Source organism: Prenolepis imparis, unplaced genomic scaffold (assembly GCF_030444845.1).
Source record: "Prenolepis imparis isolate NDT839.2.m4 unplaced genomic scaffold, iyPreImpa1.0 SCAF_11, whole genome shotgun sequence".
Taxonomy (NCBI): domain Eukaryota; kingdom Metazoa; phylum Arthropoda; class Insecta; order Hymenoptera; family Formicidae; genus Prenolepis; species Prenolepis imparis.
Window position 1 is genome coordinate 7,933,108 of NW_028141169.1, and position 13,049 is coordinate 7,946,156.

The 13,049-nt window shown below is 34.4% G+C and overlaps 1 protein-coding gene and 1 long non-coding RNA gene across 3 annotated transcripts in view; one reads left to right on the forward strand and one right to left on the reverse strand.

The window, feature by feature from the left end:
- LOC145942355 (uncharacterized) overlaps positions 1-13,049 on the reverse strand; it is a 95,057-nt gene that overhangs the window by 81,814 nt on the left and 194 nt on the right. The gene's annotated exons all lie outside the window — the stretch shown is intronic.
- The window catches only part of Dgk (diacyl glycerol kinase 1), an 89,206-nt gene that overhangs the window by 71,854 nt on the left and 4,303 nt on the right, over positions 1-13,049 (forward strand). The window contains exons 4-16 of one of the 2 annotated variants that reach the window (XM_083048974.1): positions 117-251; positions 579-792; positions 1,787-1,948; positions 6,720-6,842; positions 7,783-7,832; positions 9,311-9,385; positions 9,569-9,806; positions 10,019-10,224; positions 10,665-10,838; positions 11,168-11,459; positions 11,972-12,096; positions 12,269-12,556; positions 12,756-12,957. In XM_083048974.1, the coding sequence (XP_082905100.1) occupies positions 117-251; positions 579-792; positions 1,787-1,948; positions 6,720-6,842; positions 7,783-7,832; positions 9,311-9,385; positions 9,569-9,806; positions 10,019-10,224; positions 10,665-10,838; positions 11,168-11,459; positions 11,972-12,096; positions 12,269-12,556; positions 12,756-12,957 (2,284 nt within the window). The remainder of the gene's footprint in view (positions 1-116; positions 252-578; positions 793-1,786; positions 1,949-6,719; positions 6,843-7,782; positions 7,833-9,310; positions 9,386-9,568; positions 9,807-10,018; positions 10,225-10,664; positions 10,839-11,167; positions 11,460-11,971; positions 12,097-12,268; positions 12,557-12,755; positions 12,958-13,049) is intronic. The other variant, XM_083048975.1, reaches the window with a different exon arrangement.

Below are 13,049 nucleotides of genomic sequence, written 5' to 3' on the forward strand. Positions count from 1 at the left end.
TATATGTTAAAGTTAATGTATGTAAAATATAATATTTCATGAAAATGTTGTGCTTGATTTAGCATATTAAATTTCTCTTTTCTTTAAGAAATTTTTTGTTACATTTGTTGTTTCAGGACATTGATTACGAAGGTTTCCGTAAATTCTTGAATTCGTATCTGGAGGTCGATACACCGGATGAATTGTGTCGACATCTTTTCCTTTCGTTCGTCAAAAAAGACGCGCGCGGAATGGACGGCAAAGCTTTCAAGGTACGATATTGCATTTTTAGATTGATAAAAATTGCGGCGATGTGTTACCACTACATTACGAGTCGGGTGTCTCGTTTATTACTGTGAGTAACGGTAAGTGGCCGCGAGCGCAAATTGTGGGTGCGAAGAAAAAAAAAAAGAATTCTCAATGAAGTAGTACTAGAGCATAGCACGAGGCGGACATTGCAGCAGCGATAATGTTGGGACAAAAAAAAGCGTGTCGCCTCGTGCGAGCTTTTAGTATAAAAAGCGCAAAAAGAGATAGTAGCGTAAACGAGTGCGCCAAGAATTAAAAGCTGCGTATTATCCGCATTTCTTGCTTCCCAGGAGATGGCTGTGCTCTCTTCGACAACCGCCTGTGCCGCAATTACATCGCACACGACTTCCAGCACTAACGTTAATAGCACCGGCGTACCCGGTGGAACTTCCGTGGAGAGTCACAGCGGATCCACGTTGGCTGACAAAATTCACGGAATTACGGAAAAATTGCAAGCACTGGGCCATCACAGAACGGAGAGCGAAGTCTCTAGGATGCGAATCGGTAAGATATATTTTGTGCAGTTATTTTACTCATAATTAATTATCTTTCATGACAGTTAAATTATATTACAGTATACGGTAATGCGATTGAATTTTTTTAAGAGGAAAAGTAAGCTACAATTTTGCAAAATGTTAACTAAAAATCTTGTTATAGCAATAAAATTAAATATATAATAGTACTCTGACAAACAATACAAAATATATTGTCGAAAAATCAACAAAATAGTCACAATATTGATATCATTTTAATACAAATATTTCCGTCCACAAAACTTTATTTTTGTGGTAAACTTCTCTTGCGATTGGATAAAATATTTCAGTAACAGGCAAAAAGTGAGATATCTGATGGCTTGAATATTTTTTTTATTTTGCATCATATAGACGAATGCTATTGTTCGCCTTGAAATGGCGAATGAATAACAGTCGATCTAAACCGAAGAAGTTTTAAATAAAGACTCCCGTAAATGCTAGCGGCATTATTCGATAAAATAAAGTCGATTTGATTATAAAAATCAACTTGTGATTTTTTAAATGAATTGAAGATGCTTTAAAAAATTGATATTCTCTTAAATACACTTAAACAAATTTTATGCATATATATTTTTCATCTTTGAATATTTTCAGAGATTAAAAATATACTATATGCATATGATGTGTGTATTACATATTATTTCCATATGTAAACAAAAGTATTTATATACATGTGTATATAAGAAAAAGACAACAGAGAATCATATTTGCAATTTAATTCTTATTTAAAACAAAGCGTGGAAAATCTGCCTCGTATATATAAATATATTTCTCAGAAGGCATAAAGTATAGTTTCTCCGAGCACATTAGATGTGCGGACAATCGAGTAATGAATATTTAGCCAATGAATCTTTCAAAACACCGCGGGGAGGCCTCGTATATATAGAAGCAAGATCAACTTACGGAACCGATCGATCATGCTGTTTGTTTTTCTTGTGTTTCACACAATCACATGGACGATTCAGGAAGCGTGCATCCAATGTTAACGGTCACCCACACATCGTACAGTTGTTACGATGTATTAGAGAAGAAGAGCACAGATAGCAGTCCAAGTCACAGTCAAATGTCGCGAAATTCGTCCAGGAAGTCGAACAATTCTCTCCTCGTCAACAACGGGAAATTGGAAGGTAGGCGCAGCCGAGATCCGCACTGAATCCAATGCAAACGGTACATTGAACAAAACTGTTCAATGTATACCGTATTCGCGGAATCATATTTTGCCCTTGAGATTATTACAAACCAAGCTTCTGCTCACATTTGTTCAGTCTTTGGTATTATATACGTTAATTGTTTCGTTATACATTTTTTTTTTTTTCATCTATCCTTCATTTATTAACTCGGAAATTATTCCTCACTAAAGACTAATTCGAACGTGATTCTTTTTTAACGAGCTTTCGCTCGCTTCCTTAAGTATAATCCATCCGTTTTTTTCTCTCTCTTCTTACTTTAACTATTGGAAAGCTTAATATATTCAGAAGCTCTCTCGATGAAGAATCGCTTCATCGTGATTGAAAAGCTTCTCCTGAATATCTTGCATTAAAGTTATTCGAGTTGTATGGCTTTACGTGAATACTGGATTAAAGGATGATAGATCATCTCGCTTCCTTTTCCCGCGTACGTGAACTCGCATATCCGTGAAATTCGGTGCACGAATTCATTTTTACTCGAAGAGATCGCATTACAGCAGTGTGACAAAGGGTCCATTTCGCTCGTCGATCGATCTTACAGTGACGCGTTACTCTCAAACAAAGCCTGAGATCGTACAAATACCGGGTGAATTACGGGCTTGGAGAGACGTGACATCTCTTTCAAAAGTGTACTTCACCATATCGGGGCGACAGTCAACGTAATCGAAAAAATACGACCACAATTCCGTGAGGATATATACCATCCTTTATATCGTTTTTATGATATCGACGCAGCCATCTCTCTGCTTCATTATGCGTTTCCGTGAATTTTTCCACAGGCATTTTTTGTGTTATTTTTATCCATATAGATCATATATGTTTTATTTGATGCTGGATAATTTTTTAAAACATTAGGAATATTTTAAAATGTATGTTTTGTTGTAGAGAATGTTATCGTTCGGTAATTAATTTGGTTGGAGTTTCATGTAAAATTCGGTAATTTCATTGGCAAAAGAGAGTTCGAACGGCGATCGGGGCAACTTTCCAGCTCGCATGACATGTAAAGCGCAATCAATTCAAATTACTCACGCGAGACATCAACATACTGTGTTTATATCTGCTCTAAATGAAGACGCGCCGGTAAGTGACGGAAATAATCGTGCTTACGTTATGGATTTAAGGGAAATGTTTATTCACGTCTCTACGCGATTGCCGCGCATAAACTTGCGCCTTCCCGGAGGTGGAGGAAATGGATATTGCTATTTTAAATTCTGATTTTAGACGACAATATCTATGTACGCCGTGAGACGAGAGATGCGTTGATCTTCACGAAATGTCATGACGTACGGAAGGCTGTGTATACGATTGAGAAAATCCGGTTCTATTTCCGGGTGTGTTTGAAGAACGAGTCTGGTCTTATCGTCTTCTCGTGAAACACGTGCGCTTCTACATCAAATACATATCGTCAGAAGTGATGAAATGCCAAGTTAAAGCCTTCTGCCCGTCTTTTGGTATACGTGACTCGTGAAAAATGAAAGGGAAATATCAAATATATATGACCCGAAAATATACAATATTTATGGAAAGTTATGATGAATCAAAGTTCCGACAGCGTTACAGTGCTCTCGAGCCATTTTAAAGTTGCTAAGCTCAGCTCAGCTTCGTACTCGATGTTTTTTACGAATCGAAAGATGAATATACTCGCCCTCAGGTGCTCTTCTTCGCAATAAAACGAAGAGTTATAAAGTGCATCGTATATGTGAAAAATGTGAGAAACTAGAAAAATAGAATAGAAAAATTATTTCAACTGATGCACACGGAAATTTGATTCATTCGAAAAATTTCTGCTTCTATTTTCTCCTACATTCTATTCTCTCTTATATAGTTGTATCAATTATATGTTCTATATATTTCTTTTTAAGAACTCTGACAGTTATGTATGTGCTACTTTAAATATACGAAAAACCTAAGAAACCTAAGAAAAGGCTTCTAAAAAGATCGGAGCTAATATTGTCACTTTGTGTTCCTATAGTTGATGAACTACTACCGCTAATGAGCTACAATATCGATCGCAGATGGCACCGAGGCAGCGCGCGCTTCGGATTATTCGCGTGACATACGCACGAGTTTGCGTAGTGCGTGTACGCGTGCCGGTGCCACCGAAATATCTATATATATCGGTATATCATCCGGTATAAATGACGTCATGAATGCGCGAGGGAATGATACCAGTTTCTTGACGGAGGCCACACTCTCAGTGACTCTCGTGTCGCAAGAGAAGCAACAAGTGCTTTTCTGAAACTAAATCATTAATTGCATCGACGCATCTCGAATGCATCTCGATTACAATTCGATAGTCGAATCATCGTATACTCGGTTTCGATTAAATGTCGCGGTCACAAAGAGATTAGATTAATCCGACTCGTCATCGAGAACATTTCTCCTCATTTGTCGCTCTTATTGTTAGTAGTGATAAAAAAGAAGATGGTGCAGTTACCAAATGTGTCGGGCGTGAAGTTGAAAGAAGGTGAGATAGAACATATCGCGATCTTGGAAAATCTAACATATAAAATCGTAGCACGAGGTATCAGCGCAATGACTTAAAATAAATTTTCTACAAAAATTTGAATAAAGTTTGCAATCTTGAAAAAATATATATACTTTATTTTGATCTTTCTTTTAAATATATTTGATGAATATTTTAAATATATGCTTTGAAAGAAAAAAAATATAAGATCTTTATAATATATTTATAATCAAGATAAATGTAATTATAAAAGATAGACAAGAAAGAAAAAAAATTTTTATAATTTCCAAAACTTAATTAATCGAAAAATTAATGACCGACAGTTTTTATAATCGAGAGCTTTAATTTATAATAAATTTATAAATGTTTCACATTCTCTCTTTGACATTCCTTTTTAATTTATATATGGAGCGCGGTAATTATGTCAATTCATTATGTGAAATCAACTAAACCAAATAATCATCGCATTGTCGCCCGCAAATGATAATTAGTCTAATTTACTGAATTTGTTTATTCCTTGTGACAGTTATGGATTTTCATTAATAGAAAGTAATACTGAATAATAACTATTGTATAGTTGTAAAATTATCTCCAATAGTTTTAATAAAATTTATAATCTAAAATAAAAATAATTCTCCACCGCGCAAAGTACAGACAAATATTGTCATAAAAAAATTATATATAGAATGATAATAGAGAATAATCTAATAGATTTATTCTCTCTTCTAAAAGCTTTAGCAATATTGTACGTTGTATGTACAGTGATTAATCGTCATGTCTGTAATTGATCAACACATCGCGTTATTAAATGATTTATATATTTTTTTTAGGTATCGTTACCGATGCTTTTTCGCGGTTCTCACTTGGTGGATCACAAATTGGATTGTTTGAGCATGAAAAAAATAACGTCCCGCATGGATAAAGCGCGTGACTGTTAGCTCGCGCGACGCATCGTCTCGTGCGAAAGTTTATTTTTAACTTGCCCATCGTCCCGCAAAATTTATTACTTCTGTAGAATACGATATCGTCTAAAAATAAGAACAGAGAATCGAATCATTGAGATTATATGATAATTCTTCTAAATTAATCGAAATTGTATATCATATCTTAATAATAGAACATATTTTAATAATATCGACCATTAATGAATTCTGTCTCAAGACAAAATTAATGCTTAATTAATTATTATCGAATTAACGCGTAACTTAGAATCCATATGAGATTGTGAAAACTACAATTCTTCGTATATATATATGTATATAGAAATGCAAAATACATATCTTATATCAACTGTCGCGAGTTAAGCATAAAGATCTCACATTTTTTATTCGAAATCTGGGTTCGTTGAAATTAGTGTTCAATCACTGGACAAATCGAATCTCGAAATCGTCGCACCACACGTAAGAATAAATTTTTCAACGGCAATCCAATCGATGTTAGAACCGCGTTGATTCATGCAAAACTAAACACGACGGATATAAATAGGCGATCCAGAAATACAGGCTAGGCGTCGTCGACCTCTGTCTCTCTCTCGCGGGTCGTCGCTACACTCTAACAATCTATTATAATAAATCCAATTCATCGCTTATATATTGATAGCCGCGCTGCCTCGCTCGAAGCAACAGGTTCTCTTTAAACTTTTAGGTACAATTATTCAAGTCCGTTTATCTAAAAATACGACTCGATCGTCTTGTCGAAATCGCCCTGGATTTTCCGTTCCGATTTAACATTCGAATGAATCGCGAATTTTCCTCGAAATACGGGACAGATCAATGGTATCGTAAGTCTGGCCAGTTTCCTTTTACCTAACATTTTGATGCTTTAACACTCGAAAATATAGCGACTCTTCCGCGAAATGCGACGTCAAAGAAAATCTCGGTTAAAACTGCATTTAACCGAAACCGAAGGAGCAATACGATAATTTTCCGTGGATAATTTAATAATATTCTTATTAATTAAAATATTCATATATATTACGAAAAAATTTGAGAAATATATAGGATCCCGCTGTAAATTAATAATAATTAATATAACTATAATTGTTTGATATCTTGCATATATGTATATGTCGGGATATAATATATAATATGCGCTCTAGAATGTTTAGATATGAATTTATGAATTGCAACACAAAGTGTTATTTTATAGATAATATTAAATTGTCTTATGCTTTATTGAGACCGGCAGGTATAAGCTGTCTAGCGTGATATCAACTCGAGTTGAAAATCAATTTCTGTTTTGCAGAGATGAGGCATCTTGTCAGAAAGCAGAGCACAATAGATGTCCAATCCGTTAAAGTCAGTCTCAAAGACATCGTTTGTTACCTCTCTCTCTTGGAAGCCGGCAGACCGGAGGATAAACTGGAATGTACGTAATTGCCACAAAGACAACGACCATCTTGAAATTTATGAAACATCGCGAGCTTTCATCCCGAATAATTCATTATCAGAAGATCAACGACGCTTTGATATAGCGCGTTGTTTCCTATGGTCGAGACTAAAAAGCTAATAATTACGGAATTATTACACGTCTACGTAAATTAACGGAATCCGGTTTAGAAGAACTTCATTGAAATAACCATTTCACATGCATGCGCACATTAAATAGGGAAAAAATTGTTTCGACATTTAATCTTCCTATAAAAATTGCATACTTGCTTTTCTTGAACAATCACAGAGGATATTAAATTTTTCCGATATATATGCACCTTCGAAAAGAAAGCGGAAAATCTCACTCGTAATATATAAAAATAATAATGTATTAAAAGATTTGGGAAAATTTAGAAAAAAAAAAACTTTTTCCGTATACATATATGATTTTTTCGAACGAAAAAGTTTCGAAGAATGCAACTGCTTTTATACTAATCGGACATTTGGGCTTTAGAAACAAAAAATGAAAAATTTAGATGAGAAAAAACGAGAATGACAAACACAGAATTTACGAGAAGATAATATATAAAAATAATAATGTATTAAAAGATTTAGGAAAATTTAGAAAAAAAAAACTTTTTCCGTATACATATATGATTTTTTCGAACGAAAAAGTTTCGAAGAATGCAACTGCTTTTATACTAATCGGACATTTGGCCTTTAGAAAAAAAAAAAAAAATGAAAAATTCAGATGAGAAAAAACGAGAATGACAAACAACACAGAATTTACGAGAAGACTCGCGTGTCGACCGGCAGTCATTCTTGATTTTCTGCCACAGTTGTTACAAGTCTATCCCGCTTGAACTTGTAGTGCAGCTGCAACTTGTTGCACGGCAATTTCGGTTTGCGTTAACTCGGTGATGCTTTCTTTTTTTCAGTCATGTTCCGGCTATATGATACGGATGGGAACGGTGTCCTTGACACGAACGTGAGTAAAGAGTGGTCGTTATCTGTTAACGCGAATACATCACGATGACACGTGTGTGTAATGCAACATTTAACAACGTCGCTTGCATAAAGCGAAAATATTTGTTAATTGTCACATAATAATATTGTCGTAGAAATCGAATAAATGTCATGTCATCGCGCAATATTGAAATAATTAAAAACGATGGATAAATATAACGCATGATAAAAATATTATCACTTATTTATAAAATAATTTTGATTCCAATTTAGAGATATATCGGCAAAACTGACTTTTCCTCGGCGAAAATAGATTGACCTTTACTGCTTAAATAACAATAGCGGTATAGAATAGCTTTAGTTGTGATATTAATAGAAGAGATAAATACTTGTTCCATACTCTCTGTTGGCCGCACCCATAATAGGCACGTCAATTGACATGTACCCTCTGCGATCCGTTACAACGTGAATTATGTGGAACGAGTATAATTTCTGTCGCTTTAGTGACGCGCATCATTGACCTCTTGGCAATTGAGAGATCAGAAAACTATATGGATGAATTGACGAATTTATTATATGTATATATATAACAATGGAATTAGCCCGTTAATATTACCTGATTACTATCAATAATTATTTAAAATATAATCGATATAAAAATATACATAGCTTAAAAATATAGTAATAATATTATAAAGTTTGCAGAATACTTATAAAAAATTTCCACCCATTTCACAGAGGATTTTGATTCTATAAAATACCGTAATAATCTCGAGAGAATCAAATGAACATTTTACATTGTGAAATTGATTATGCCGTCAGGTGTTCAATGCATTCGTCATTCAAACATGAAGGATTAGATACGCGTGCAATTGATGCATATATATGTATACAATATATAACAGGGGCGCGATTTACGTATCGACATGAAATTGCGGCCGAGAAGGATCTCGGGAAAACGACAGTCGCCGTCGTCGCATAATGAGTTCCACGTTGAATAAATCATTCATATCACGGTTGTACAAATTGTGCGCCGCGTTGATAAATATTCACCCCGATAGCGGAACCGTGGAAAAAGTAGACGTTAATAAAAATGCGGCGAGGCTGCTGCTTTTATTCGGATCTGTTCAGCTAGAGAAAATAAGCGGCCAAAAGAGAGATGAGCTTTTAATCAAAGATATATTAAAACCGCACGTGTATTATAGTTCTCGATATATATATGAAATGTCTTTCGAAGAAGGAAAAATGATTGATATTATAAGGGTAAAACAAAATGAACAGATAGTAGAGTGATATCCATATGATATATGATCGATATCGCAACTTGTATATATTTTATTAATAAGCGATATGGCGTTTGATTTAATAAGACTAAATTACATACGCGAGACATGTCGACGTATATATATAATATATCGTGTAATGTCAATAAAAATATTGTATGACACGCAACGGTTCTTTATCGTTGTTACTAATTCTATTATGATCATGTGTTTTTAGGAGATGGACTGCATCGTCAACCAAATGATGAATGTCGCGGAATATCTCGGCTGGGATGTCACAGAATTGAAACCGGTAAGCAGAAAAAGAGACCGCTTTTAGCGGACTTTTCTGAAGACTGGACGATCACCTTCCTATTAATAATCCAATGAATAATTCTTTATTCTGAGAAGATATCAACAAAATTATAAGAAATTTATCGAAGCTGCCGCAATCGGAATACGGGATCAATACGTGGGAAATAAAACTTTATTCCAGATCCTGCAGGATATGATGATAGAGATTGATTACGACGCAGATGGTACAGTCTCATTGGAAGAATGGAAACGAGGTGGTCTTACGACAATCCCTCTCTTGGTTCTTCTGGGTCTGGATTCCCATGTGAAAGAGGATGGAAATCATCTGTGGAGGTTGAAGCATTTCAGCAAACCGGCATATTGCAATCTTTGTTTAAATATGCTGGTTGGCCTCGGCAAGAAAGGACTTTGTTGCGTCTGTGAGTATAAGAAATCCCTGAAATTTGTGTGTCCTATCTCACGGTGCGTTAGAGCAACTTAAAACAGCATGAAATGGAATCATGAGAGAAATGCAATCGCAATATATCTCTAAAAATAGAATTCAAGTACGTGTTTTGTGCGCGCAACGCAACAGAATCAACGAATATCTATAATCGTCATTAAATGACAAAGTCCTCTTTTTCGGATTCAGTTTGCAAATACACGGTGCACGAAAGATGCGTGCAAAGAGCGCCTGCCTCCTGTATAGCCACTTATGTCAAGAGCAAAAAGACGTCTCAGACAATGGTTCATCATTGGGTTGAAGGTAATTGCCATGGGAAATGTTCCAAATGCAAAAAGACGATCAAAAGTTATAACGGCATCACCGGTTTACACTGTAGATGGTGCCAATTAACCGTGAGTATAATTCAAGTGATACTAACACAGAATATAACGTCATGGGCATCTATCACATACTGTTTTAATTAATTATATTCATAATCCAACATTAAAATATATTTGTGGCAATATGAAAAATAGAAGAATATTCTAAATATATAATTTAAGATTTACTAATAAAACAAAAAAAATATATATATATATATATTTTATTGATTAAAGAGAAAATATTTTATGTGCATTTAATTATATTATATTATCTTTTTTTTATATCTTCTTTAATAAATTTTTTCATATATAACTAAATAATTAAATAATGCAAATAAAAAATATTTTAATTTAAATATTACGCATTAGAGTGTTAAATATATTAAGATTTTTATTAATTAAAGCAATAATGCGTGAGAGCCGATAATGCCTATAATCATCTGTATGGATATTCCATGGGAATGTTGCAGTTGCATAATAGATGCGCATCGCAAGTACGGGCGGAATGTACGCTCGGCGAACATGCGGTACATATGCTTCCACCTACAGCGATTTGTCCCGTTGTGCTGGATAGACAAAGATCGTTATCGAGGGACAGCAAACGAGGTAGCAAACACGGTCAGGATAGCTCATCGGTCAGTTCCGTAAGTGCGATATAATGATCCGCGCATTAATTGTCCTTTATCATTGCATGCCCTTCTCTCGTTAAGGGAAGAATATATATGAAATACTTTTGTTTTCTCTGCTTATATGTTTAATTATTTAGAGAACCTATAATTTGTTTAACTCTTTTGTAAAAGATATTTGAATTTTAAAACACAGCAGAATTTTTAATTGACAAAATGTATTATTTGGATAAAGTAATATTAAGGAAAACGTGCTTAAAAAATTCACGAAATTCAACGGGACAATAACAGAGAATAAAGCATGTTTCCCCCCTGCAATATACGAATAAATGCAATGAATCTAACAGGGTGGTTTCCTAAGCTGCGGTAGTTCGTCGAATCAACAGCCAGCTATGTCCTTTCAAATTACACCATTGGAAGACACAACGCCGCTCTTAGTATTCATAAATCCAAAATCGGGTGGTCGACAAGGGGAGCGAATGCTACGAAAATTTCAATACATTCTAAACCCTCGACAGGTCCATAATCTAGCGATTGGTGGACCTATGCAGGGTTTGCAAATGTTCAAGGACGTGGAGAATTTTAAAGTGATCTGTTGCGGCGGCGATGGAACGGTCGGCTGGGTTTTAGAAACGATGGGTATGTATTTATTTTGATTGATTTAATTACTATTATTATTATTTTAATTATTATTTTGTTTAATATCTTTTATTATTTTATATAAGAAATATCATTTTATTAAATATTAAATATTTGATTTGCTAAATACTATTTTATTTAAGCTATTTAATTAAACTTGTCGAAAAAATGCGAGTGAAACGAATAAAAATGTTATTGAAATTCACAGTTAAAACGCGTATTGAAAACGCATTATAAAAGCAGTGCTTTTTAATAAATTAAGTAATATTATGTACTAGAGATATTAATTGTAAGAATTAAATCCAGTAATAAATTACAGGGTTTTGTCGAATACGATATATATATATATATTAAAAATGGAATATATTTAATAGACATCGATTAACCGATTACGAAAAATAAGTTTATTATTTCGATGCTGCCTCAATAAATCATTAACGTTTATTTAACGTTAATTTTAATTATAACCGCGCGTTTATGATTATCATTGCTTTTGCAACTGTTTAATTTAGATCGTGTACAATTTGAAAAACAACCTGCCGTTGGCGTTATACCTCTCGGCACGGGAAATGATCTTGCAAGGTGTTTACGCTGGGGCGGTGGTTACGAAGGAGAAGCAGTGCACAAAGTTCTTAAGGTAAAGCAAAATTATATGATGTGTACTTAATATTTTAATAATAATCCAATTGTAAGAGATCCTTATTCTTATTTTTTATATTTATATTATTGTAAAATATCTGAATTATTTAATATGCCATATCATATATTTATCGTAAAAATTCACTACATGAGATCTAAATGGTTCGCAGAAAATAGAAAAGGCGACGCAGGTAATGATGGATCGTTGGCAAATAGAAGTTTTAGATCAAAAGGACGAAAAGAAACCGAATCAGGACAGTATACCGTACAATATCATTAATAATTATTTCTCGGTGGGCGTCGACGCTGCCATTTGCGTCAAGTTCCATATGGAAAGGGAGAAAAATCCAGAGAAATTTAATAGCCGAATGAAAAATAAGCTGTGGTATTTTGAATACGCAACTACGGAACAATTTGCAGCCAGTTGCAAAAATCTTCACGAAGATCTCGAAATAATCGTAAGCATAAATTAATAATATTTTCATTCGGTTAATATATTAATACATCGCGGATATCGAATATTCAGATATATAAATCGAGAATTAATCAACCGTATCTGTTCCACAATTCGAAATACGTAATAGAATTTGTAATCACTCAATCGATTCAACGGAATCGATGGAATTCGTGATGTTACATGCATTTCATCGATTGCAGTGCGACGGTACACCGCTGGATTTGGCGCACGGGCCATCTTTGCAAGGAGTCGCATTGCTAAACATTCCTTTCACTCACGGGGGTTCGAATCTTTGGGGTGAACATCATACGCGGCATCGTCTTGGTAAACGAAAAAAACGACCGGACAAAGAACTTAGTACCAGTAGCTTCAACTCTGTAGATCTCACCGTCGCGATTCAAGGTGAGTTATTTATTCATCGCGCAAGAAAAATGATCAGTTTTACGCGAACGATTTAATAAATATACTTTTGCATCTCGTTCAAGCATAAAATG